This window comes from Mobula hypostoma, chromosome 3 (genome assembly GCF_963921235.1).
Source record: "Mobula hypostoma chromosome 3, sMobHyp1.1, whole genome shotgun sequence".
Classification (NCBI taxonomy): Eukaryota; Metazoa; Chordata; class Chondrichthyes; order Myliobatiformes; family Myliobatidae; genus Mobula; species Mobula hypostoma.
Genome location: NC_086099.1, coordinates 136,800,765 through 136,826,673, shown reverse-complemented (window position 1 = coordinate 136,826,673; position 25,909 = coordinate 136,800,765). Strand labels below are relative to the sequence as shown.

The following is a 25,909-nucleotide window of genomic DNA, read 5'->3' as shown; positions in this document are numbered from 1 at the left end:
AAGTTCTGTATCTTCAAGTTCAAGTTTATTGTCATCTGGCTGATTGTTCACAAACGAAACAACCTCTGTCTGTAGCCACAATACATATATCACGCACACCACATAAAACAATATATTACCATAGTATTTAATAAAGTGTAATTCAAAATACATATAAAGTGCGCAGCACAGGTACAGAGTTCGCTGTCCTAATGACGAGACCTCGGTGGGGGCCGGTTATTTATTAAAATTGTTTTTTCTTCTGAAAACAGCTATGCTTAAACCCAGCCCATCGCGGGCTTCGATGTACCTGTAAGTGGAAGTGTTTCAGGGAAAAAAAAACGAAGAATTTGCTTGCTGCGAGTGCGTTTTTTAAAGATGTCTAAGTGGATGATTTTTCCAATCTAAACCCCGCTCTAATCCCCTTTAAGACGCCAACACGCCCCACGCGTATAGGACAGCCTCGAATAGTCATGTTGTCACCGGAAGCCTTGGGAATTTCTTCACCAGGCTTTTGTACTTCATCACCAACAGCTGTCTGGATGATTTCGGCATCATTAGACGGCAGTAACTGAACTGATGGAATATGGAAGAGAGAGAGGTCGACTGTAAAACCCGCCCACAGAGAAAACTGATAGGTCTACTTAGCACAAAGAGAGATCAAGCAGGGTTCATTCATTTCCTTTCTTTCTTTTTTTCCCTCTCCCTCTCCCTCTCTAAAAAATCTATTCCTGGGATATTGTATATAACTTGCGGGCATCAGGGAGCCACTGTCGATATGCGGGAGACTCCCGGAACTCCCGGGAGAGGTGGGATATCTGTGATGTTGCTTCTTATAGATTTGGAGGAGTTTGCACAGACAGCCTTGGTAATACCTATAGTGGGTCAGTTTCTTAGAAAATGCCTTGGGATTGACAATGGCTACTTCAGCTTTGTGAGATAGCTGGCTCCTTCTTCAGCTTATGCAAAGCTTCTGTGTGCTCCCATTCCATGGATTCAAGATTCTGAATACAAGTCTGAAATCTCCCTCTCCACAGTGAACAGGGATGAAGTCTATGTCTAAGAAGTGTACATGAGAATAATGATTACTGTTTCCTACTGTACCTTGTGCCTGGTTTAAGGCCTGATTGAAACTTTAAACCTACAGAGACAGTTGCTTGTGGAGTTTAAGCATCAGATTTTAAAAGCAAACAGGGACTGTTATGGCCTTCTACAGAGACTGAGGTCATGGAGACAGTTGCTTGTGCAGTTGAAGTTCCAGATGTAAAAAAAAACAAGCAGAGCCAATAAAACTAAGTTAAGTTCAAGGGGAATGGGCATTGTGGGTGTAGCCATTGTTGGAGTGGGCCAGGATTAGAGTGGGAAACAGAGGCTTGGTTCAAGAGGCTTTGACAAGGAGAGGCAGAGGCTAGGTTGTGGTTTCTGTGAAGCTCTTCCTTCTTTGTCTATTAGTGCCTAGCTGCAGTAGTGAGAATAGATCACAGGTCAGTGGCATGCTCCTCATGCAAGATGAGGGAGAACGAGGGCACTTTCAGTCGCTCTGATAACTATATCTGAAAGAAGTGCATCTGGTTGCAGTTCCTTACAGACCATGATAGGGAACTGGAGATGGAGCTGGATGACTTGCGGCTTATTCAGAAGAATGAGGAGGTGGTAAGTGTGTGAAATGCACTTTCAAGGTTGGGTAGAGGCAGATACATTAGGAACATGTACGAGACTCGAAGACAGACACACGGATGAAAAAAAATGGAGGGCTGTGTGGAAGGGAATTGTTAGATTTATTTTAAAGTAGGTTATATATTCAGCACAACATCTTGGGCTGAAGGGCTTGTACGGTACTGGCCTATTCAAACACTTTTTCCCCCTTTCATAGCTATAAATATGTCTTGGCAGTGGTAGATCTTCTCAGTGATGTCTGTCTTCAGTGAAATGTTGTTCTAGGCACACAGATGGCTGTCCATATTATCCAGGATCTCCTCGTGGATTCTTATTGTTGATCACCAAATTTGCAAAGGATGTGTAGTTTGGTAGAGGACCATTGGTTAGTGCAAGATCCATTCGGTGAATGTACCAACAATGCTCCAGAGCCTGGCTTGGAAATATGCACATTTGCAAATATCTGCATTCTGCGGGTTGGAATGACTTTGGTTCTAGAATGGAGGCAACATCAATAGAAAAGTTCCCTGTTTATCCTGTAGAAAGTTTGCTGGGCATGAGGTGCAAAAATGTGAAGGAAAAGTTTGAGAAAAGGGCCTGGTTTGACACAAGCCTGCACTGAGATTGGGCATGGTATGCATCTATCAGTTAGCACCTCAGCTTGGATGCCACAATTCATTATTTGAAAGATGACGATTAATGATTGTGGGCAGTCCCGTTTGAGACTGATACTTGACAGTCTCTCTCCATTTTCAGACCAATATCATTTGTGGGTCAAATAAAGTAGTGGATGCTGATCCTGCTTTGTTCATGCAGTTGATGCATGGCGAAAACGGAATTTACCGTGGCTTTAGACGAATGGAGTCTACACTGCGATTCAGTAAGCGACCCTAGCCAGCAGAAGCAGCCTCGCTATCGTTAGGGGAGGTCATCAAGTTGTCTGAGATCCATGAGATCTTCATCCTTGAAATGGCAAAGCAGCACGGACAGTGTTGAAACCAACAATTATCAGCAGCTTTGTGGTTAGTTCTTCCATTTCTTGCATGTCTCCCCTCATACCCCTTTCCCCAGACAGAACAGAGAAAGTGCTGCCTTTCACCCCACTAGTCTTTGCATCCAGTGCATCATCCTTCACCAATTCAGGTATGACTTGCGGAGGACTATTTCAAGAGCCAAGAAATAATTCTGTGAGAGGTTAGAGGTGGCATTGGATGCCAGTCATCTCTGGCAGGGTTTGTAGGCCAATATTTCCTACAAAGCAAAACCAACATTACGAATGGCAGCAATGCTTAAGACAAGCTCAACACCTTTTATGCTCGCTTTGAAAGGGAGTATAAAACCACACCAATGAGGGTTCCTGCAACATCTGATGACCCTGTGATTTCCGTCTTGGAGGCTGATGTCAGACTGTCTTTCAAGAGGGTGAACCTTCACACCGCAGCAAGGCCCGATGGAGTACCTGGTAAGGCTCTGGAAACCTGTGCCAGCAACTGGTGGGAGTATTCAAAGACGTTTTCAATCTCTCAGTGCTATAGTCAGAAGTTCCCACCGTTTCAAAAAGGCAATAATTATACCAGTGCCCAAGAAGAGCAGCATGAGCTGCCTCAATGACTATTGTCCAGTAACTCTCACATCTACGGTGATGAAATACTTTGAGAGGTTGGTCATTGCTAGAATCAACACCTGTCTCAGGAAGGACCTGGACCCACTGCAATTTTCCTAACGCCACAATAGGTCTACAGGAGATGTGATGTCAATGGCTCTCCGTGCAGCCTTGGATCACCTGGACAATGCAAATACCAATGTCAGGATGCTATTTATTTACTATAGCTCAGCATTTAACACCATTTTTCCTACAGTCCTGATCGAGAAGCTATGGAATCTAGGCCTTTGTACCTCCTTCTGCAATTGGATCCTTGACTTCCTAACTGGAAGACCACAATCTGTGTGGATTGGAAATAACATCTCCACCTCGCTAATAATTAACACTGGCGCTCCAGAGGGATATGTGCTAAGCCCACTGCTCTACTCTCTCTATACTAATGACTGTGTGGCTAAGCATAGCTCAAATGCCATCTATAAATTTACTGATGATACAACCATTGTTGGCAGAATTTCAGATGGTGACGAACAGGTTTATAGGAGCAAGATATACCAGTCAGTTGAGTGGTGTCGCAGCAACAGTCTTGCACTCAATGTCAGCAAGACCAAAGGGCTGATTGCGGACTTCAGGAAGGGTAATGTTAATGCACTAACAACAGGGACACATTTTTCTTTTAACATCTCTTTACTTTCAACATCTCTGTTCAATACCCAAGGACCACCACCTTTACATCCCACAGCTCCCCCTTCCACCCTCTGCATGCATGTGCATAACAGGGAGAGTGCACATGTATACTAAATACTTACATAGTCCAAATGAACAGAACAGAACACAACAGGTGAGTTGAGGGAACACAAACCAATCCTCATAGAGGGATCAGAAGTGGAGAAAGTAAGCAATTACAAGTTTCTGGGGGTCAAGATCTCTGAGGACCTAACCTGGATGCAACATATTGATGCAGCTAAAAAGAAGGCAAGGCAGCAGCTATATTTCATCAGGAGTTTGAGGAGATTTGGTTTGTCAAACAAAATACTCAAAAACATTTGCAAATGTATCGTGGAGAGCATTCTAACTGGGTCCATCACTGTCTGGTATTGGGGGGGGGGGCTACTACACAAGATCGAAATAAGTTGCAGAAAATTTGTCATCTCTACCATTGGTACCAACTTCCATTGTATCCAAGACATCTTCAAGGAGTGGTGCCTTAGGAAGGCAGTGTCCATCAATAAGGATCCTTACACTCAGGGCATGCCCTCTTCACATTATTACCATCAGGAAGGAGGTACAGAAGCTGAAGGAACACACTTAGTGGTTCAGGAACAGCTTCTTCCCCACTGCCATCTGATTTCTAACATCGAACACTACCTCACTACTTTTTATTTTTGTTATTTTGCACTACATAGTTTAACTTAACTATTTAATGGACATATATACACTTAGGGTAACTCAGATTTTTTACTCTGTATTTATTTATCATGTATTTCATTGTACTGCTGCGATAGAGTTAACAAATTTCACGACAAAGGCCGGTGATATTAAATCTGATTCTAATTCTGTTTCTGCCTGTTCCAACAGAGTACTACCAGCAGCCACATCTTCCTTTTCCCTCCTCCTTTCTTGTTTCAACACAGGAATCACTCCCTCTCTCTGACTGCCCGGTCTGCTCATTCCATCCCACACATCCTTCCCTGTCTCTTGGTACATTACCCTACAAGGTACAATACTAGTCCCTCCATCTCCTTTCTTACCACCATCCCTGTACCTAAACAGACCTGGAAGGTGAGGCAGAGGCTCACATTCACTCCCTTCAACCCTGGCCAGTTGAACTCAGTGCTCATAATGTGTCCGCTGAGTGGTGAAACCAAGTGCAGGCTAGGTAACTACTCTGCAGGGCACCTGCACCCTATATGTCACAGCCATCCCGAGCCTCAGACTGCACTTTAATTCCCCATCCCATCCCCACACCAATCTGTCTGAGCTCGGCCCACTCCACCGCCATGGTGAAACCAACACAGACTAGAAGAACAGCACTTCAGATTGACTTGAGTAACCTTGAGTTCTATGGCACAGCATGAATATTAAAGTTTTCTTTTTCAGGTAACTAACTCCCTCTGTGTTTCTTTCTGTCTCCCAGTGGTCTACCCAATGCCTCTCTCTCATTGTTCATATTTTCCATCCCTGGCCATTACTTGACTACTTGAACGCTTCAATCTCTCTTACCTGATTACATCTGTCCATTACCCACATACTCCACCTGTGTTTCTTCTTCCTTAGTTCACCTTTACTATTCCCACCCCCACTCGGCTTGGTTCCAAATACCATTATTCCTTCTCCCCTCCCTTCATTTATCTGGTTTCAACTATCCCACTCTGTGTCTACCCTTCCACCTTCCCTCCCCCATTTCATCTGCCTCTCATTTCTCAATATTGTCTATCTTCCTTCTACACTCTCAATCCCACTGCTGAATCTCAACTGAAAAGCTGACCATCGCTTTCCCTCCAGAGTTGCTTCTCAACCTGTTGATTTCTTCCTGCGGTTTGTTTTTTGCTCCAGTTATCAGAATAAGATTGAGACACTTTATTGAGCCTGGAATTTGACATAATCTAACTTAACTGAAGGTTCTACCAATAGGTCTTCTGATGAGGTAAGGTGCAGGTTATAACATTTCCATTCCCTATCCATACTGTCCAGAGAAACTGCTCCCTATTCTAATCACATCCTTCCAGGAAACGGCGCCTTTTCCAACTCTGGCACTAAAGTTACCCCAGAGAACAATGTGTCTTCCTGCTTGGGATACAGATACATAAATAACTAGGTGCCAGAGTTATGTAAGGGTAGGGACATGATTTCTGAATATCAGTAGGCCAGCCCCATTCTTCTACACTCTAGCAAATCTGCTGGAGATATTCTCCCACTCACATGCCCACTCACTTTTTTGGAATAAAACAGATATTACAACAATGCAAAACTACAGTTATTGGCACAGATGCCATTCTCTATGAGATGCATAAGAAAAGCACAATGTACAAATTCTGTCAATTCCATCGACACCAGAGACATTATTTTTCCTTAGTCTTTTGAGCTGCTTCACATTAAACAGCTGTCTTTCCACTCAATGTCAAAACCGATTAGGAGATGAATTAAAGATGCATAAGTCCAATATTATGTTGTCATTGCAACAATATTTTCTATTCACTAATTTTAATTATGCTTAAAGTGAATTTAAATCAGTACTGAAAATGAACACGTCAGGAGTATATTCCTAATTACGTGGTGTAAACTAAGCTACCCTATTTCAAATTCTAAGACAGTAAACCTCTGAGACATCATACTCCAAGCACATTAATTTCATGAAAGCATGAGTTAAACAAAACATGATGTATTTGTTACTAATGAATATATACTTCCTGAACATTTAATATAGACAAGTGGTTAAGGCGTCGGTCTAGTCATCTGAAGGTCGCTAGTTCAAGCCTCAGCTGAGGCAGCATGTTGTGTCCTTGAGAAAAGCACTTAACCACACATTGCTCTACGACGACACTGGTGCCAAGCTGTATTGGCCCTAGTGCCCTTCCCTTGGACAACATCGGTGGCGTGGAGAGGGGAGACGCAGCATGGGCAACTGCCGGTCTTCCATACAACCTTGCCCAGGCCTGCGCCCTGGAAACCTTCCAAGGCGTAAATCCATGGTCTCACGAGACTAACAGATGCCTATATTAATATAGACATAAACTGCTATTAAATTAGAAATGGACTTGCCACATTTGCAATACAGCATGCATCAGAGTTTCCCTCCGCAGAATGAAATTTTCAACTGCAAAATATTTATATATTTTTATTAACTTTTGCTCTGCCAGCCCAGCCTCCAACAGTGTCATGTTACTCATATTATAGTCTTTGAAACCACTGTAGCCATCAGCTATCTGCTTTGTTACTGTGTCAGTAAATTGAGAACGTCCTCTCATTCTGTATGACTTCCTTGATTTTTTTCTGGTCTCAATCCCCACTATTATGACCTTATTTCCTTAGAAGCCTCCTTTTCTGGCTACCTCAACACACAAAATGTTGGAAGAACTCAGCAGGTCAGATAGCATTTTGGACGTTTGACTGTTTTTTTTAATGGGTTCAGTTGGGTTTCTTTGTTTTGTGGCTGTCTGTGGGAAGACACATTTCAAGGTTGTACTGTATATGCACATACTTTGACAATAAATGTACTTTGAACAATCAACATTTCAAGCCAAGACCCTTCATCAGGACATAAAGACAGATTTCCAGCATCTGCAGTCTTTCATGTTTCTTCATTACCTTTTACTTAGCTGCAGGTATAGATACACTGTTTATCATTTTTTTATTATATTCAGCTCCACCACCTCCCAGATCATTTGTATCTCCAACTCTGCTTTTATCCCCTTCCCATCTTCTAAATCCTACTATTTCAGACTACCTTTTCACATCTTCCAAATCCCACTATTTCGGACTATCAATGAGTTTGGTGGCTCTCTGTCAAAGGTACTCTGGCATATTCCAATCCCTCTGACAGGAGATGTCTTTGTCAAATACTTGATCCCTGTCTTACTTTCACCAACACAATCTTTAGTACTGGTGCTCCTTTACTATTCATAAGCTCAAAATAATTTCAACAGCACTTTCTACTTCAATTTCCACTTATAGAGCAGCAAGATAGCAGGAAAACTGTAGACACCCAATTCCACATTCCCATTCCCCCAAACACCACCAATCATACAATAACGTGATTTGGACACACACTGCTGTTGTTTCAGATCATGAAGGTGGGAAAGTCACCAGCCTCAAAACTGACAAAAAGTCCAAGAGAAAAATATAGTTTTGTTAGTATCCCAAATGAGGGACTAAATCTGACACTCCCAAGTTAAACTTTATAGGTAAACAAATTTGTTGTCAGTCAATAATACATTAAAGTGCCAGTCCCATTTTACATTAATTTTGACTTTCATTTCCATTAACTTCCAACAAAATAAAAATCAAAAGAGTTGTAGTTTGCAGATCTGCTAACACCCACTTTAACTGTTGCCTACAGTCGAAATCAACACCAATGAGTGAGCAATTTAATAGGACACAGAACTGATTTATTGCCTACTTGTGTAATAGATTCTGGAATTACTACCTGTCTTTAATTGTGAGAACAGGAGCCACCAAACATTCCCACAGCTAAATCAGTAGGATAAAATATAGGGAGATGAGATTCCAAGGCAGTAATTACTGGAATTTGAATTTCTATTTGTTTTCATTCCAGTATTTCCCCATTTGAAATTAGAGCCTCAGAAAACATTAAAAAGCAATCTTACAAAGAAAAATAATGTTAAAATCTGCTAAAACAAATAAAACAACATAGGAACTAGAGGGGGACCAACATCCTTGAGAGAAGGTTTGCTAGTGCTACTCAGGAGGTTGAGGGGGTTAAATTCGAGTTGCAGGAGGGTGGGAACCTGCGTGAAATGGCAGCTAGCGGAGTGGTTGTGGGGAAAGTAGATATAAAGCCTATGTACAAATACAGGATCTAAAAGATTGAGTATGGTGGGAATAATGCTCTAAGTTGCATCTATATCAATGCAAGGAGTATTGTAGATAAGGCAGATGAGCTCAGAGCATGGATCAGCAAGTGGAATTATTGTAGACATTAGTGAGACCTGGTTGCAGGAGGGGCAGGACTGGCAACTTGATGTTCCGGGATTTCATTGTTTTAGACATGATAGAGGAAGAAGTATTAAAGGGGGAAAGTAGCAATGCTAGTCAGGGAAAATGACATGGCAGTGCTCTGACAGGACAGACTTGGGGGGGGGCGGGGTGGTTATATACTGAAGCTACATGAGGAATAAGAAAGAGATGACTTATAAACCACCCTGGAGAGACTTGTTCTGGAGCTGCTCCGGCCTATGGTCAGGCCACACTTAGATCCCCTCCAATTCGCCTACCAGCCCCGACTAGGAGTTGAGGATGCCACCGTCTCAACCTGTTGAACCGTGTCTACGCCCACCTGGACAAGCCAGCGAGCACTGTGAGGGTCATGTTTTTTGACTTCTCCAGTGCGTTCAACATCATCCGCCCTGCTCTGCTGGGGGAGAAGCTGACAGCGATGCAGGTGGATGCTTTCCTGGTGTCATGGATTCTTGATTACCTGACTGGCAGACCACAGTACGTGTGCTTGCAACACTGTGTGTCCGACAGAGTGATCAGCAGCACTGGGGCTCCACAGGGGACTGTCTTCTCTCCCTTTCTCTTCACCATTTACACCTGGGACTTCAACTACTGCACAGAGTCTTGTCATCTTCAGAAGCTTTCTGATGATTCTGCCATAGTTGGATGCATCAGCAAGGGAGATGAGGCTGAGTACAGGGCTACGGTAGGAAACTTTGTCACATGGTGTGAGCAGAATTATCTGCAGCTTAATGTGAAAAAGACTAAGGAGCTGGTGGTAGACCTGAGGAGAGCTAAGGTACCGGCGACCTCTGTTTCCATCCAGGGGGTCAGTGTGGACATGGTGGAGGATTACAAATACCTGGGGATACGAATTAACAATAAACTGGACTGGTCAAAGAACACTGAGGCTGTCTACAAGAAGGGTCAGAGCCGTCTCTATTTCCTGAGGAGACTGAGGTCCTTTAACATCTACCGGACAATGCTGAGGATGTTCTACGAGTCTGTGGTGGCCAGTGCGATCATGTTTGCTGTTGTATGCTGGGGCAGCAGGCTGAGGGTAGCAGACACCAACAGAATCAACAAACTCATTCGTAAGGCCAGTGATGTTGTGGGGATGGAACTGGACTCTCTGACGGTGGTGTCTGAAAAGAGGATGCTGTCCAAGTTGCATGCCATCTTGGACAATGTCTCCCATCCATTACATAATGTACTGGTTGGGCACAGGAGTACATTCAGCCAGAGACTCATTCCACCGAGATGCAACACAGAGCGTCATAGGAAGTCATTCCTGCCTGTGGCCATCAAACTTTACAACTCCTCCCTTGGAGGGTCAGACACCCTGAGCCAATAGGCTGGTGCTGGACTTATTTCCTGGCATAATTTACATATTACTATTTAACTATTTATGGTTTTATTACTATTTAATTATTTATGGTGCAACTGTAACGAAAACCAATTTCCCCTGGGATCAATAAAGTGTGACTATGACTGTAAGAGTCACCAGGATCCAGAGCAGCAAACCTGTAGAGAGATGGCAAACAGTTGCTAGAAAAATAAGGATGTGAGAGTAAGTGATTTTAATTTTCCATATATTGACTGGCACTCCCACACTGTAAAAGGACCAGACGTGATAAAGTTTGTTAAATATCTTCGGGAATGTTTCCTTAATCAATATATAGAGGTCCCAAGTACAGAGTGTGCAATACTCGATCTCCTATTAGGGAACAAGACAGGGGAGGTTACGAAGGTGTGTGTTGGGGAACACTTAGGATTTAGTGATCTTAATTCCATTAGTTCAAAGATAATTATGGAGAAGGATACCATTGTTTTAGACATGACAGGGTGGGAGGGATTAAAGGGGGAGGGGTGGCATTACTAGTCTGGGAAAATGTCACTGTAGTGCTTAGTCTGGCCAACTAGAGAACTCATCTAGTGAGGCTTTATGGGTGGAACTAAGGAATTAGAAAGTTATGACCACGTTAATGGGGCTAGATTGCAGAGAACCAAACAGTTCACGGACTTAGAGGAACAAATTTGTAGACAGATCGCAGACTGTTGCAAGAGACAGAAGGTTGTTATGATAGGTGATTTTAACTTTCCACATATTGACTGGGCTCCAAACTTGTAAAAGGACTAGATGGGATAGAGTTTGTCAAATATGTTCAGAAAAGTTTCCTTAATCAGTACACAGAAGTCCCAAGGGCAGAGTGTGAGATACTTGATCTGCTATTAAGGAATGAGACAGAGCAGGTGACATAAGTTTGTGTAGGAGAACGCTTTGCATCTGGTGATCATCATGCCATTAACATCAAATTAAACATGGAAAAGTATAGATTTGGTCCGCATGTTGAGAATCTAAATTAGAGAAAGGCCAGTTTTGATGGTATCAGAAATGATCCGTCTGGTGTGGTTTGGGACAGGCTAGTTTCTGACAACAGTGTACTTGGTAAGTGAGAGGCCGTCAAAAGTGAATTTTTTGGGAGTACAACACATGAATGTGCCTGTTAGAATAAAAGGTAAAGATAACAGGTTTAGGGAACCTTGCTTTTCAAGAGATATTGAGGCTCTGGTTGAAAAAGAAAAGAGATGCATAGCAGGTATATGCAGGGAGATACTTATGGCAAGTAAGAAATTCAAGAGAACATTTAAGAAAGAAATCAGGAAGGATAAAATAAGGCATGAGGTTGCCCGAGCAGACAAGGTGAAAGCGAATTCTAACAGATTCTACAGACATGTTAAGAGCAAAAGGATAGCAAGGGACAAATTTGGTCCCCCGGAAGATCTGAATGGTCATCTATGCATGGAGCCAAGAGATGGGAAGATCTTCAATGCATTTTGTGCATCTGTATATTGCTGAGTGATGGACATAGAACCTATAGAAGTAAAGCAAAGCAGCAGTAACTTCATGGGCCCTATACAGATTATAGAAGAAGAGTTGTTTGCTGAATTGAGGCAAATTAGGGTGGATAAATCTCCAAGACCTGACAAGGTGTTACCTCACACCCTATAGGAGGCAAGTGGAGAAATTGCAGGGGCTCTAGCAGAGATATTTAAATCATCCTTAGCAACAGGTGAGGTACAAGAGGAGTGGAGGATAGCCAATGTTGTACTGCTATTTAAGAAAAGCTCTAAGAATAAAACAGGAAACGACAGGCCAGTGAAACTGACATCAATAGTGGGAAAGTTATTGCAAGGTATTCTAAGAGACCAGATACATAAGTATTTGGATAGAACGGGACTGATTAGGAATAGTCAGCACAGCTTTGTGCACGGCAGTTCATGTCCAATCAATCTTATAGTGCTTTTTAAGGCAGTTATCAGGGAAGTTGATGAAGGCAAGGCAGTGGATGTTGTCTACTTAAGACTATAGCAAGGCACTTGACAAGGTTCTGGATGGGTTGGTCAAGAAGGTTCAGAGCTTGGCATTCAAAATCAGGTAGTATATTGGATTAGACTTTGGCTTTGTGGGAGAAGCTAAAGAATGGTAGGTAGTAGACGGTAGCCTCTCTGAATGGAGGCCTGTGGATAGTGGAGTGTTGCAGGGATTGGTGCAGGGTCTGTTGTTGTTTGTCATCTATATCAATGATCTGGATGATAATCTGGTGAACTGGATCAACATATTTGTGGATGACACCAAGATTGGGGATGTAGTGGGCAGCGAAGAAGACAATCAGAGCTTGAAGCAGGATCTAGACCAACTAGAAAATAAATGGAAAAATGGCAGATGGAATTTAATGCTGACAAGTATGAGGTAGGACCAACCAGGGTAGGTCTTACACAGTGAATGGTAGGGTACTGGGAACTGTGGTAGAACAAAGGGATCTGGGAATACAGGTCTACAATTCATTGAAAGTGGTGGCACAGGTAGATAGTACCGTAAAGAAAGCTTTTGGCATATTGGCCTCGACAGATCAAAGTATTGAGTACAAGGTATGGGATACTATGTTGAGGTTGTATTAGACATTGGGTGAGGCTTAATTTGGTGTAACAAACAAGAGAGAATCTGCAGGTGCTGGAAATCCAAACAACACACACAAAATGCTGGAGAAACTCAGCAGGCCAGGCAGCATCTATGGAAAAAAGTATAGTCGATGTTTTGGGCCGAGACCCTTTGGCAGGACGGGAGAAAAAAGACGAGGAGTATCCTGGCCTGTTGAGTTCTCCCAGCATATTGTGTGAGTTGCTTGGTGTATTGTGTGCAGTTTTGGTTACCAACCTACAGGAAAGATGTAAATAAGTTTGAAAGAATACAGAGAAAATTTATAAGCATGTTGCTGGGACTGGAAGATATGAGTTATAAGGAAAGATTGCATAGGTTAGGACTTTAATCCCTGGTGTGGAGGAGAATAAGGGGTGATTTGACAGAGGTATACAAAATCATGAGGGGTATAGGTAGGGTAAATGCAAGCAGTCTTTTTCCATGAAGGTTGGGTGGGACTACAACTTGAGGTCATGGATTAAGAGTGAAAGGTGAGAAGTTTAACGGGAACTTGAGGGGGAACTTCTTCACTCAGAGAGTCGTATGTGGAATGAGCTGCCAGTGCAAATGGTGCATGTGAGCATGATTTCAATGTTTAAGAGAAGGGGTACGGAGGACTATGTTCCAGGTGCAAGTCAACGCGAGTAGACAGTTTAAATGATTTGGCACAGACTAGATGGGCCAATGGGCCTGTTTCTGTGCTGTAATTTTCTATGACTCTGTGGGACAGGATACATAATTATTTGGATAGACAGGGACTGATTAGGGATTTTCAACATAGCTTTGTGCTTGGTAGGTCATGTCTAATTAAATAGAGTTTATTAAGGTGGTTACCAGGAAAGTTGGTGAAGGAAAGGCAGTGGACGTTGTCTACATGCACCTTACAATCTTTGACAAAGTGCTGCATGGGAGGCTGGACAAGAAGGTTCAGTCATTTGGCATTCAGGTTGAGGCAGTAAATTGTATTCGACATTGGCTTCGTGGGAGAAGTCAGAGAGTGGTAGTATATGGTTGCCTCTCTTACTGTGGTCCTGTGACTAGTAGTGTGCCACAGGGCTCGGTGCTGGGCCCTTTGTTGTTTGTCAATGATCTGGATGATAATGTGGTAAACTGGATTAGCAAATTTGTGGATGATACCAAGATTGAGAGCACCGTGGATAGCAAGGAAGGCTATCAAAGCTTGCAGTGGTTTCTGTACCAGCTGAAAAATGGGTTGAAAAATGGCAAATGGAATTTACTTTAGCCAAATGTGAGGTGTTTGCAGTTTGGGAGTACAAACCAGGTTAGGATTTACACAGTGAATGGTAGGGCCTAAAGATTGTAGGAGAACGGAGTACAGATCCTTAATTACTTGAAAGTTGCGTCACAGGTAGATAGGGTGAGAATGAGATATTTTGCACATTTGTTTTCATAAAGAAATTTGGTCTGTCCCCTAAAACCCTCACTGATTTTTATAGATGCACCGTAGAAAGCATTCTTCTAGGGTGCATCACAACCTGGTATGGAAGTTGTCCTGTCCAAGACTGGAAGAAGTTGCAGAAGATCGTGAACACAGCCCAGCACATCACACAAACTAATCTTCTGTCTTTGGACTCACTTTACACTGCACACTGTCAGCGTAATACTGCCAGGATAATCAAGGACACGATCCACCCAGCCAACACACTTTTCATCCCTCTTCCCTCTGGGAGAAGGCTCAGGAGCTTGAAGACTTGTACGGCCAGATTTGGGAACAGCTTCTTTCCAACTGTGATAAGACTGCTGAACCGACCCGGATCTGGGCCGTACCCTCCAAATATCAGGACCTGCCTCTCAGTTTTTTTGCACTACCTTACTTTCCCTTTTCTATTTTCTATTTATGATTTATAACTTAAATTTTTAATATTTACTATTGATTTGTACTCCAGGGAGCACGAAGCCAGAAACAAATATCGCTGTGATGATTGTACGCTCTAGTATCAATTGTTTGGCGACAATGAAGTAAAGTAAAATCAAAATATTGTATACAGGAGTTGGGGTGTTATGGTGGTTGCAAAAGGCATGGGTGAGGCCAAATTTGGAGTATTCTGTACAATTCTGATCACATACCTACAGGAAAGATGTTAATAAGATTGAAAGGTTATAGAGAAAATTTAAGAGGATGTTACAGGACTTGAGAACCTGAGTTATAAGGAAAGATATGCCAGCACTTATTTCCTGGAGTGCAGGAGAACGAGGGGAGATTTCATAGAGGTACATAAAATTAGGAGGGGTATAGGTAGGGTAAATGCAATCAGGCTTTTTCCACCCAGGTTGGGTGAGAATAGGACTAGAGGTCATAGGTTAAAGGTAAAAGGTGTAATATTTAAGGGGAAACCTGAGATTTGAAAGCAATGCTGATGAGTTTTGTGAGGAAGTCCATTATTAGTCACAAATGCATTCCACAATTTCTCAAAATAAAAATAAGAATACAGGACAACTTCTCATGGTGGTTGATGTAGATGATGTGTAAATTAAACACTGTTCATTAAAATACATGACAGGTCATGCTAAATTTCAAACAAGTCAGGGTCAGATTCAGGTTTAATATCACTGGCATACGTCGTGAAATTTGTTAACTTAATGGCAGCGGTACAATGCAAAGCATGATAATATAGGGAAAAAAGTAAATCAATTGAAGTTAGTATACATCTGCATTTTAAATAGTTAACCAAAAAACAGTGTAAAAACAGAAATAATAAAAGTGAGGTAGTGTCCATGGGTTCAGTGTCCATTTGGGAATCAGATAGTAGAGGGGAAGAAGCTGTTCCTGAATCACTGAGTGTGTGCCTTCAGGCTTCTGGACCTCCTTCCAGATGGTAACAATGAAAAGAGAGCATCTCCTGGGTGATGAGGGTCCTTAATGATGGACGTCACCTTTCTGAGACACCGCTCCTTGAAGATGTCTTGAATACTATGGATATTAGTACCCAAGAAGGAACAGTCTAACTTTACGACATTCTGTACCTTCTTTCTGTCTTGTGCAGTAGCCCCCCTTTCCATACGAGACAGTGATGCAACCTGTCAGAATGCTCTCCACAGGACATGTGTAGAAGTTTTCAAGTGTCTCAGATGACAAACCAAATCTTCTCAAACTCCTAATGAAATATAAACACAGTCTTGCGTTCTTTATAGCTGCATTGATATGTTGGGTCCAGATTAGATCCTTAGAGATATTGACACCTAGGAACTTAAAATTGCTCACTTCTGATCCCTCTGTGAGGATTGGTTCATGATTCCTCGTCCTACAATTTCTGAAGTCTACAATCAGCTTTTTGGTCTTACTGACATTGAGTGCAAGGTTGTTGCTGTGTCACCACTGAACTACAAACATTTGTAGATAGTACATCTCCCTCCTGTACACCCTCTCATCTCCATCTGAGACTCTGCCAACAATGGTTGTATCATCAACAGATTTATAAATGGTATTGTCAATCGTCAGCAAGATCGCACAGATTGTGGTCTTCTCTAGGAAGTCGAGGATCCAATTACAGAGGGTGGTACAGAGACCCAAGATCCGTAGGGTATCAATTAGGACAGTAGGAATGATCATGTTAAGTGCTAAGCTATAGTCAACGAACAGCATCCTGACATAGGAATTTGTATTGTCCAGATGAACTAAGACTGTGTGGAGAGCCATTGAGATTGCATCTGCCGTAGACCTATTGTGGTGACAGACAAATTGCAGTGGGTCCAGGTCCTTGCTGAGGCAGGAGTTCTGGCCATAGCACCTCACAAAGCATTTCATCACCGTAGATGTGAGTGCTACTGGGCGATAGTTATTAACACAGCTCACACTACTCTTCTTGGGCACTGGTATAACTATTGCCCTTTTGAAGCAGGTGGGAATTTCCGCCCATAGCAATGAGAGGTTGAAAATGTCCTTGAATACACCCGCCAGCAGGTTAGCACAAGTTTTCAGAGCCTTGCCAGGTACTCCGTCGCGGCCTGCCTCCATACAAATGTTCACCCTCCTGAACGAGAGCCTGACATTAGCCTCTGAGACAGAGATCACAGTGTTACCGGGTGCAACAGAGATCTTCACAACTATAGTTATATTCTCCCTTTCAAAGCAGGCATAAAAGGCATTTAGCTGATCTGGTAGTGATGCATCACTGCCATTCATGCTATTGGGTTTCACTTCGTCGGAGGTAATATCCTGCACACCCTGCCAGAGTTGACATGCATTCGATAACACCTCCAACCTCGCTCAGAATTGTTTCTTCATTCTTGAAACAGCCCTCCACAAGCCATACCTGGACTTCTTGTACAGACCTGGGTCACCAGACCACAGATCTAGTTCTCAGCAGATGACGATCCTCCTGGTTCATCCCTGGCTTTTGGTTTGGGAATGTACAGCATGCTTTCATAGCACACAGTCATCCACACAGATTTTAATTAAGTCGACAACAACTGCGGCATACTCATCCAATTTCGAAGATAAATCCCTGAATACAGTCCAGTCTACCGATTCAAAGCAGTCCTGTAAGTGCTCCTGTGCTTCCCTTGTCCATACCTTCTTGGTCCTCACTACTTGGTGCTGCAATCTTCTGTATAATTACCCATTATATAAAAAATAAACTAAAGTGCATTTTAAATTACTGCTGAAACACTCGGAAGCTGAAGGTGTTTCTCAAGCCATTGCTTAAGCAACATTCACAATTCTCATTTCTAGTTTTGATTATCCTTTCTAAGTAGCATTGTTATTATTGTTCCTCTGATGGACCCGTACCCGCCCAACCCCACCATAACTATTTCCATGTATTCCTATATTTCTTTCTTTTTAAATATCACAGGAGCAGCAGAAATTTTCAGTAACAATAATGAGCACAATAGTGAATACTGCTTTTAATCCAAAATAAAAAAATTTAAGTAATTTTCCAGAGTAATGGAAATTGACTGGGTGGGCAAGTTGTCATATTTCAAGATGGCATATTTACAAAATATTCAAAATGTTAAAACCATGTAGGGAATTTATTTCAAAGCTGATGCAATATGTCTTCACTTAAAGGAGTCTGCTTTATAATGTAAAAAACATGATTCAAATGTAGAATTAAAAGATACAAGGTTAGAGAACAATCTAGTGATGCAAATTTATTGATGTATGGGTATTGCAAACAGGCCCTAATTTATTATGGGATCCTTATTAACCACAAAACACATATATTTATATTAATTATGGATGTGCTATGAATCCTTTGAACTGATAAATACTTATGAAACATTTCATCACACATCATCATTTAAATGTAGGCTTTGAATTCAGTTGCTTAGCAAAATATTTTATGTAGCAGGCAAGAGCACTTAATCTAAATTTCAATAATTTAGTAACTTGCTGTAGGCTGTGGTAAACTAACCTATTCATTATGCATATGGCAAGCTTTTTCATGGAGGTCCCTGGGCAGATAACAAAGATGTTAGGTGTCATGCTGTGCACAATTGGCATTATTGATGCAACACAATATTACATTGTGTACCTTTGTAACTACAAATTCTGAACATGGAAGAAGTGTAATACCAGTGTAATTTATAGGACCTGTTTCTCCTTGAGTGTCCGTCATGCAGTCAGTTTGTCAGTGATGCAATATGCACAGACAGCATTTTTGGTGTGGATGACTTCGCCTCAAAGCTAAAACCTGTTGGGAATTTTGATCTCAATAATTATTGTCATTGGTGCCCACCTTTGGAATCAGCTGCTAGAAACATCAGCTTCCTATTCAAGGCCAATTCTGTTAAGATACCAGACCCATGGCATGATGTTGTGGCAGATCACACAAGAAAGCACATGCACTTTGCACCTAATATACATTTCGGCACATAATTGTGCAGAAAGTCTGAGAACCAGAGCACCTGCTTCCCCTGAAATTGTATCAGTATTACAGAATTGTTTTAGTGTGCACTTCAAAGCATGAAAAATATTATGGATATAGGCTTCGAAATGAGTCAAAGCAGAGTCAAAGTCAAATGAGTAATCTACATTACCCTACACTATTCATAACATTTTCAATAATTAGACAGTTCTTCTAAACTACAGCAGTATCTGGCCAACATCCAGACTTGGGTCAATAAGGGCCAGATAATTATCAGCTTGAAAAAGAACAGCCATCTCCTGTTTATCTTCATTGGACAAATTAGTTTCTCTGCTCACATCTGGTTAATGACTAAAAGCTGAATTGAACCAGGTTAAAAAAGCAAGGTGCTGGCTAGATATTTTGTTTCGTGCCTCAGTTTCTGACTTGTTGAAAGCCAGCAATCAAGCTTCTGTCCTTGCCAGTATCAAAGTGGTTTCTGTTTCTAATGACACCCTTTGTAATTATGATAAACCGTCTTTGACAAATCCCTTCTTGCCTTTCTCATTACCCTTCCTGTTTTGATACAGGAGCCCATAGCATCCACTTCCAACGTCTTATACTGTCAACATGCTGGCTAGAGCTGAACATATTTTTTTCTATTCTTATCTGTTCAGTCACAGCAAGAGAATCACCAGCATGGCTCTCTTTCTCATGTCCAGATCACTCCCTCTGATATACCAAATATCCATCTTGCACCTCTCCTAATTTTCCGTCTAGAGTGGTGCTAGAAAGTTCATGAACCCTGTAGAATTTTCTCTACTTCTGCAAAAATATGACCTGAACTGCGATCAGATCTTCACACAAGTCCTAGAACTAAATAAAGAGAAACCAATTAAATAAATAAAACAAAAAACATTATATTTGTTCATTCATTTATTGAGAAAAATGATCTAATATTACATATTACATGGCTCAGTGCTGGGACCTAATATTACATATTACATGGCTCAGTGCTGGGACCCCAGTTGTTTACAATATATATTCATGACTTGGATGAGGGAATTAAATGCAGCATCTCCAAGTTTGCGGATGACATGAAGCTGGGTGGCAGTGTTAGCTGTGAGGAGGATGCTAAGAGGATGCAGGGTGACTTGGATAGGTTAGGTGAGTGGGCAAATTCATGGCAGATGCAATTTAATGTGGATAAATGTGAAGTTATCCTCTTTGGTGGCAAAAATAGGAAAACAGATTATTATCCGAATGGTGGCCAATTAGGAAAAGGGGAGGTGCAACGAGACCTGGGTGTCATTATACACCAGTCATTGAAAATGGGCATGCAGGTACAGCAGGCGGTGAAAAAGGTGAATGGTATGCTGGCATTTATAGCGAGAGGATTCAAGTACAGGAGCAGGGAGGTACTACTGCAGTTGTACAAGACCTTGGTGAGACCACACCTGAAGTATTGTGTGCAGTTTTGGTCCCCTAATCTGAGGAAAGACATCCTTGCCATAGAGGGAGTACAAAGAAGGTTCACCAGATTGATTCCTGGGATGGCAGGACTTTCATATGAAGAAAGACTGGATGAACTAGGCTTGTACTAGTTGGAATTTAGAAGATTGAGGGGTGATCTGATTGAAACGTATAAAATCCTAAAGGGATTGGACAGGCTAGATGCAGGAAGATTGTTCCCGATGTTGGGGAAGTCCAGAACGAGGGGCCACAGTTTGAGGATAGAGGGGAAGCCTTTTAGGACCGAGATTAGGAAAAACTTCTTCACACAGAGAGTGGTGAATCTGTGGAATTCTCTGCCACAGGAAACAGTTGAGGCCAGTTCATTGGCTATATTTAAGAGGGAGTTAGATATGGCCCTTGTGGCTACGGGGGTTAGGGGGTATGGAGGGAAGGCTGGGGCGGGGTTCTGAGTTGGATGATCAGCCATGATCATAATAAATGGTGGTGCAGGCTCGAAGGGCCGAATGGCCTACTCCTGCACCTATTTTCTATGTTTCTATTTTTCTATATATTCTACAGGGATGACAAACTTTCTAACACTACTGCATACTGTACATATCTCATCAATAGCTTCGACTATAAGCTCAATACATTTCAATATTAAGTCAGATGACACCACCCAGCTCTGCCTTATCACTAACTCCTCTGACTTTTACAAACTGAAAATTCTAAAAATCAGATCGCTTGTTTACTCATCTCCTAACTTTTCACTAAATTTCCAAAACTTCCATTTGAAATTCAACTTTTATTTATGTTCCCCTTAACTCTCCAATCATAGTGCCCATTAGCAACAGAAGCATTTTAGAAATAAATTTGACAATTATTCCACTACTGCAGACTGCCTTGCCATTGCTTAAGTCACCTTTGCTTCTCCACAGTCATCCACTGTAGAGTTTTCGTGGGCTCAGTTTTCTGAAGAAACATTTGCCTAGGATATTGAGTTCAGCTTCACTGTTGGCATCCTAGAGTCATAAATTTTATATAAGAAGTCTAAAATCAAAATAAAATGGTGAATTTAAACGCAAACAACAGGACGAAGGGTCTCGGCCTGAAACGTCGACTGCGCCTCTTCCTATAGATGCTGCTTGGCCTGCTGCGTTCACCAGCAACTTTGATGTGTGTTGCTAAAATGGTGAATTTGCAGTTTTTTTTAAGGATGATACTTCTGTGTTCAGAAATAGGATGTGTTCTTGGGGTACATCAGGGATAATAAGTTGACAATGGGAAATTAAGCCAGAGCTATTTTCAGTGGGGGAAAATGTTCACTGCTGAAAAAATAACAGTCCTTTATCTTTCAAATCTCTTACTAGCTCTTCTTTCAGTTAGTCCTGACGAGGGGTCTCAGCCTGAAACGTCGACTCTACCGCTTACCTAGAGATGCTGCCTGGCCTGCTGCATTCACCAGCAACTTTTATGTGTGTTGCTTTATCTTTTGTCATTGCTATCTGAATTTTAGTTCTTCTTTAATATGTTTTTCATAATAGGATACCAAACTCTACAACAGAACAACTAATGAAATAACATTAAGAAATGCAAGGACAATACTGTAAACACGAGGAAATCTGCAGATGCTGGAATTTCAAGCAACAATACGGTGACTTCTTATCATTAACACATTCAAAAATTTTACTACAGATACATTTTGTTCTATAACTCTATTCAATCATGTGTAAAGATCACTTACTTCAGTCACTAGTTTAAAAGGGCCAGTCAAGGAACTCAGTTCATGAATACAGAGGAAAGCACAGCATCGGACGAATTCCAGAATATTTACTTCAGTTCTATGAACAGTCAAGACAAAGCAACGTAAGATTAGTGAAAACAAACAGCAAACATAAGCAGAAATATAAAGCCTTACTCACCATAAAGACAAAGGTGCAATAATGTGGGAACAGAAAAAGATGCAAAGCATGTGAGAGAGATGCCATTAAGATAAGATAGATATAATAGCATCATCGTTTAAATATCCATTTGAGGCTTTTTTAAGCAACTATGCAAATTTCACTTATGGAGTTGAACAGTAATTGCACTTACTGCCAAGGTCCAAAATCATTTTCATGATTATTCACAACACCAGGTAAAATATCAGAGAATTTTATCAGCTTTCATTGTGAGAGGAAAATCTGTCAATTCAAGTTGAAAGGAATAGATGCATTTGAAGTTCCAGTTGCCAGGAGATAAGTGCATTATGGAGAGGATGTGGAGGAGAATAGCCAGCATTTTAATCTTGAGGAAAGAGTGGATAGGTAGCATGGAGGAAGCTGAGAGTCCTAATTGAAGAAAACAAAAGTATGATAGCATCTACAGGGCCAACAGAAAGAAACTTTTACCCATAGTGGATGTAGATCAAACTTGGGAGCATAGGTTTAGAGTAAATGGTAAGAAGCTTACAAGGGAGCTGAGGATGAACTATTTGACATGAAGGGTAGTTTGAAGCTAAGATAAACTAACATGATAAAGTCTGGATACTGGAAACCAAAGCAACACACAAGAGTCTTGGCCTAAATCACTGACTGTTTATTCTTTTCCATAGATGCTGCCTGACCTGCTGAGGTCCTTCAATGTTTTGTGTGTGTTGCTGAAATGCACTGTTTGAATGGACAGTTCAAGTCAAGTCAAGTTTATTGTCATTTCGACCATAAGCAGCTGGTACAGTACACAGTAAAAATGAAACAATGTTCCTCCAGGAACCTGGTGCTACATGAAACAACACAAAACTACACTAGACTATGTGAGACAGCACAAGGCTACGCTAGACTACGTAAAACAACATAAAAACTGCACTAGACTACAGACCTGCATAGGACTACATAAAATGCACAAAACAGTGCAGGGCAGTACAATAATTAATAAACAAGACGATAGGCACAGTAGAGGACAAATTACAATATAATAATAAATGATGTAGATGTCAGTCTAGAGTCTGATGGCTTGGGGGAAGAAACTGCTGCACAGTCTGGTCATGAGAGCCCGAATGCTTCAGTATCTTTTGCCAGATGGCAGGAGGGAGAAGAGTTTGTGTGAGGGGTGCATGCGGTCCTTCAGAATACTGTTAGCTTTGTGGGTGTGGCGTGTGATGTAAATGTCTGTAATAGCAGGAAGAGAGACCCCGATGATCTTCTCAGCTGACCTCACTATCCGCTGCAGGGTGCAATTCCCGAACCAGGCAGTGATGCAGCTGCTCAGGATGCTCTCAATACAACCTCTGTAGAATGTGGTGAGGATGGGGGGTGGGAGATGGACTTTTCTCAGTTGAGGTCAAGATCCATAGATCCCTGAAAGTGACTGCACACATTGGCGGGATGAAAGAGAATACTTGCCTTTATTAGTTGAGACAATAAGTTCAAGAGTCAGGAGATTATGTTGCAGCTTTATAAAACTCTGGTTAGGCCATATCTAAAATACTGCATTCATTTCTGACCACCTCATTAAAGGAAGCATATGGAGGCTTTGGAGAAGGTGCAGAAGAGATTTACCAGGATGCTGACTGAAATAGAGGGTATGTGCTATAATGAAGGGTTGGAGAAACTTGGGTTGTTTTACCTGGAGTGCTGCAGGTTTTGAGAAGATCTAAAAAAAAACTTTATTAAATTATGAGAGGCATAAAGGAGGGATAATGTATAATGTATGAGAAAGAGGGATTTGATTAATTAGGAGTTATTTGCATGATATTGAAGCATGAAGAGCCCATCCTGTGCTAAACTGCTCAATGCATAGAGTACAAAGCTTATATTTTTTCCCCAGGGTCAAAATAGCTAATACTAGAGAGTATGCCTTAAGGCGAGAGAGGACAAATTCAAAGGAGATGTGCAGGGCAAGTTATTTTACATGGAGAGATGATGGGTGCCTGGAATGTTCTGCCAAGGGTGGTGGTGGAGGCAGATATCACAGAGGTGTTTAAGGGGCTCTTAGACAGACACATTAATATACAGAGAATGGAGGAAATGTATCATGTGCAGGCAAAAGGGATTACTTAAATTTGGTGTCACCAGCTTAATTGGTTTGCACAACATCATAGGCCAAACAGCTTGTACCTGTGCTATACTGTTCATGTTCTTTGCATTCCCAGAACATTTAAGAAGAACCTTGACAAGCATTTGTATTTAGATAAGGCACAGAAGGATGTGGATCAAGGGCTGGTAAATGGGATTGGTATAGAAACATATTTAATGGTCAGCATGGACGCCATGAGCCAAAGACATGTCTCTTTTTTGTATAACCTTCTGATGCTAGAAGAGTAATGAAGTAAAAGATATAATATCAAACATGATGCTCAGTAACCACCAAAAAACAAAAAGTATTATCTGCTGGAACTCTGAAATAAAAACAGAAATGTTGGAAAAACTCAGTAGGGTTGGCAGCAACTGTGGAAAGAAAAATGGTCAATGCTTCGAGTCTACTGGATAGAACTGGTTCAAAAGCCAAGGAATTAAGAACTGACCAATGAAGATAGGGAACATTTGTGGCAAAGATAATTATGGAAATCAGATTTTCTAAGTTAGCACATCACTTTATTGCTGCTGAAATCAGTTAGGTGCATTTTGGGAAAACATTCTAAAAGAGTCCAGCAAGGTATTCCCACAAGACAACACACTAACAGTACACACACCAAGTTTCATGCTATATATGATGGTTACCAAGCCTAAGTAGGCCACCCCAGGCTCCTTTGCATCTACACTTGTCCTTAGGGCTTTCATGGAAGATGGCTTTCTCTGACAGAATTCCCAAAATTATGTTTGCAAAATCTTGATCATATCAGTGTGCCAAGGTTCACAGAAATGGTTGTGGTATCTTGAAATGATTATGCTGTATCACATATAAAGGCAATAATGTGAGTAATTCTAAATTAGTCGTGGTAATGAACCATCAACCATTAATAAATGTTAGTGCCATCAAAGAAAGCATGTTTTTGCAACTTCCTTAGGGAGGTGAGCCATTTGTTAGTAGTGGGCAAACGTAGGGCAATTACACAAGTTTGAAGATGGCTTTGGCATTAGTTAAAACCCATGAAACAAATATTACACGTCCTGTGACATCTCTCCATAGTTCATTCTCCTCCTTCGATATTAGCTTTGACTCACACGTAGCACATTTTCCTGTGTATCAGAAGGTCATGGCAGAGATCCAAATACTGAATCAATACCAGCATTTCAATTCATTTACTTAATGATGCTCCCATCTATTCCTGATAAGGTTTGGATCCCATTCTAAATCCAGACTGTGCAAGACTGAGAACATGAAAGTCAGTTTGGTGCACCATTTGTACCCACGCGGCACCTATTTTCATTGGGCAAAGACTAAAGTCAACTGGCTGATAAATTAATTATAAATTAATAAGGTGTGAGTTAAGGGATTTATGAAAGAATTATACTTGCCTATTCTCCATCATTAGTCCAATAGAAGTCAGTGTTAGGATGATATAACCAATTCCTAAGAGGATTGTTGTTTCTGATACAACCTGTTTAACCAAGCAGAAAAACAAACACATAAAGATCTAGTAAATTAGCAAACAACTGAGGTTATAGATATGAAAGAATTAAACAGATACAGCTGCAAATCTATTTAACATGTAACAACTACAGAGTAGACAACTAGGGTATTAAGCCATGAAAATCTAAGCTAAATTATCATTCAACAGTCCTATTTGTTGAAAATGCAAAGTAATATTATATTTTAATTCTCCATTGGCTTTTG

The 25,909-nt window shown here is 41.3% G+C and overlaps 1 protein-coding gene and 1 long non-coding RNA gene across 2 annotated transcripts in view; one reads left to right on the top strand and one right to left on the bottom strand.

Moving 5' to 3' along the window:
* agmo (alkylglycerol monooxygenase) overlaps nt 1-25,909 on the bottom strand; it is a 403,147-nt gene that overhangs the window by 103,410 nt on the left and 273,828 nt on the right. The window contains exons 11-12 of the mRNA XM_063043768.1: nt 25,591-25,673; nt 21,900-21,996 (exon numbers count right to left, since the gene is read on the bottom strand). Coding sequence (XP_062899838.1) covers nt 21,900-21,996; nt 25,591-25,673 — 180 coding nt within the window. The remainder of the gene's footprint in view (nt 1-21,899; nt 21,997-25,590; nt 25,674-25,909) is intronic.
* LOC134344268 (uncharacterized) overlaps nt 1-25,909 on the top strand; it is an 86,491-nt gene that overhangs the window by 58,354 nt on the left and 2,228 nt on the right. The window lies entirely within an intron of this gene.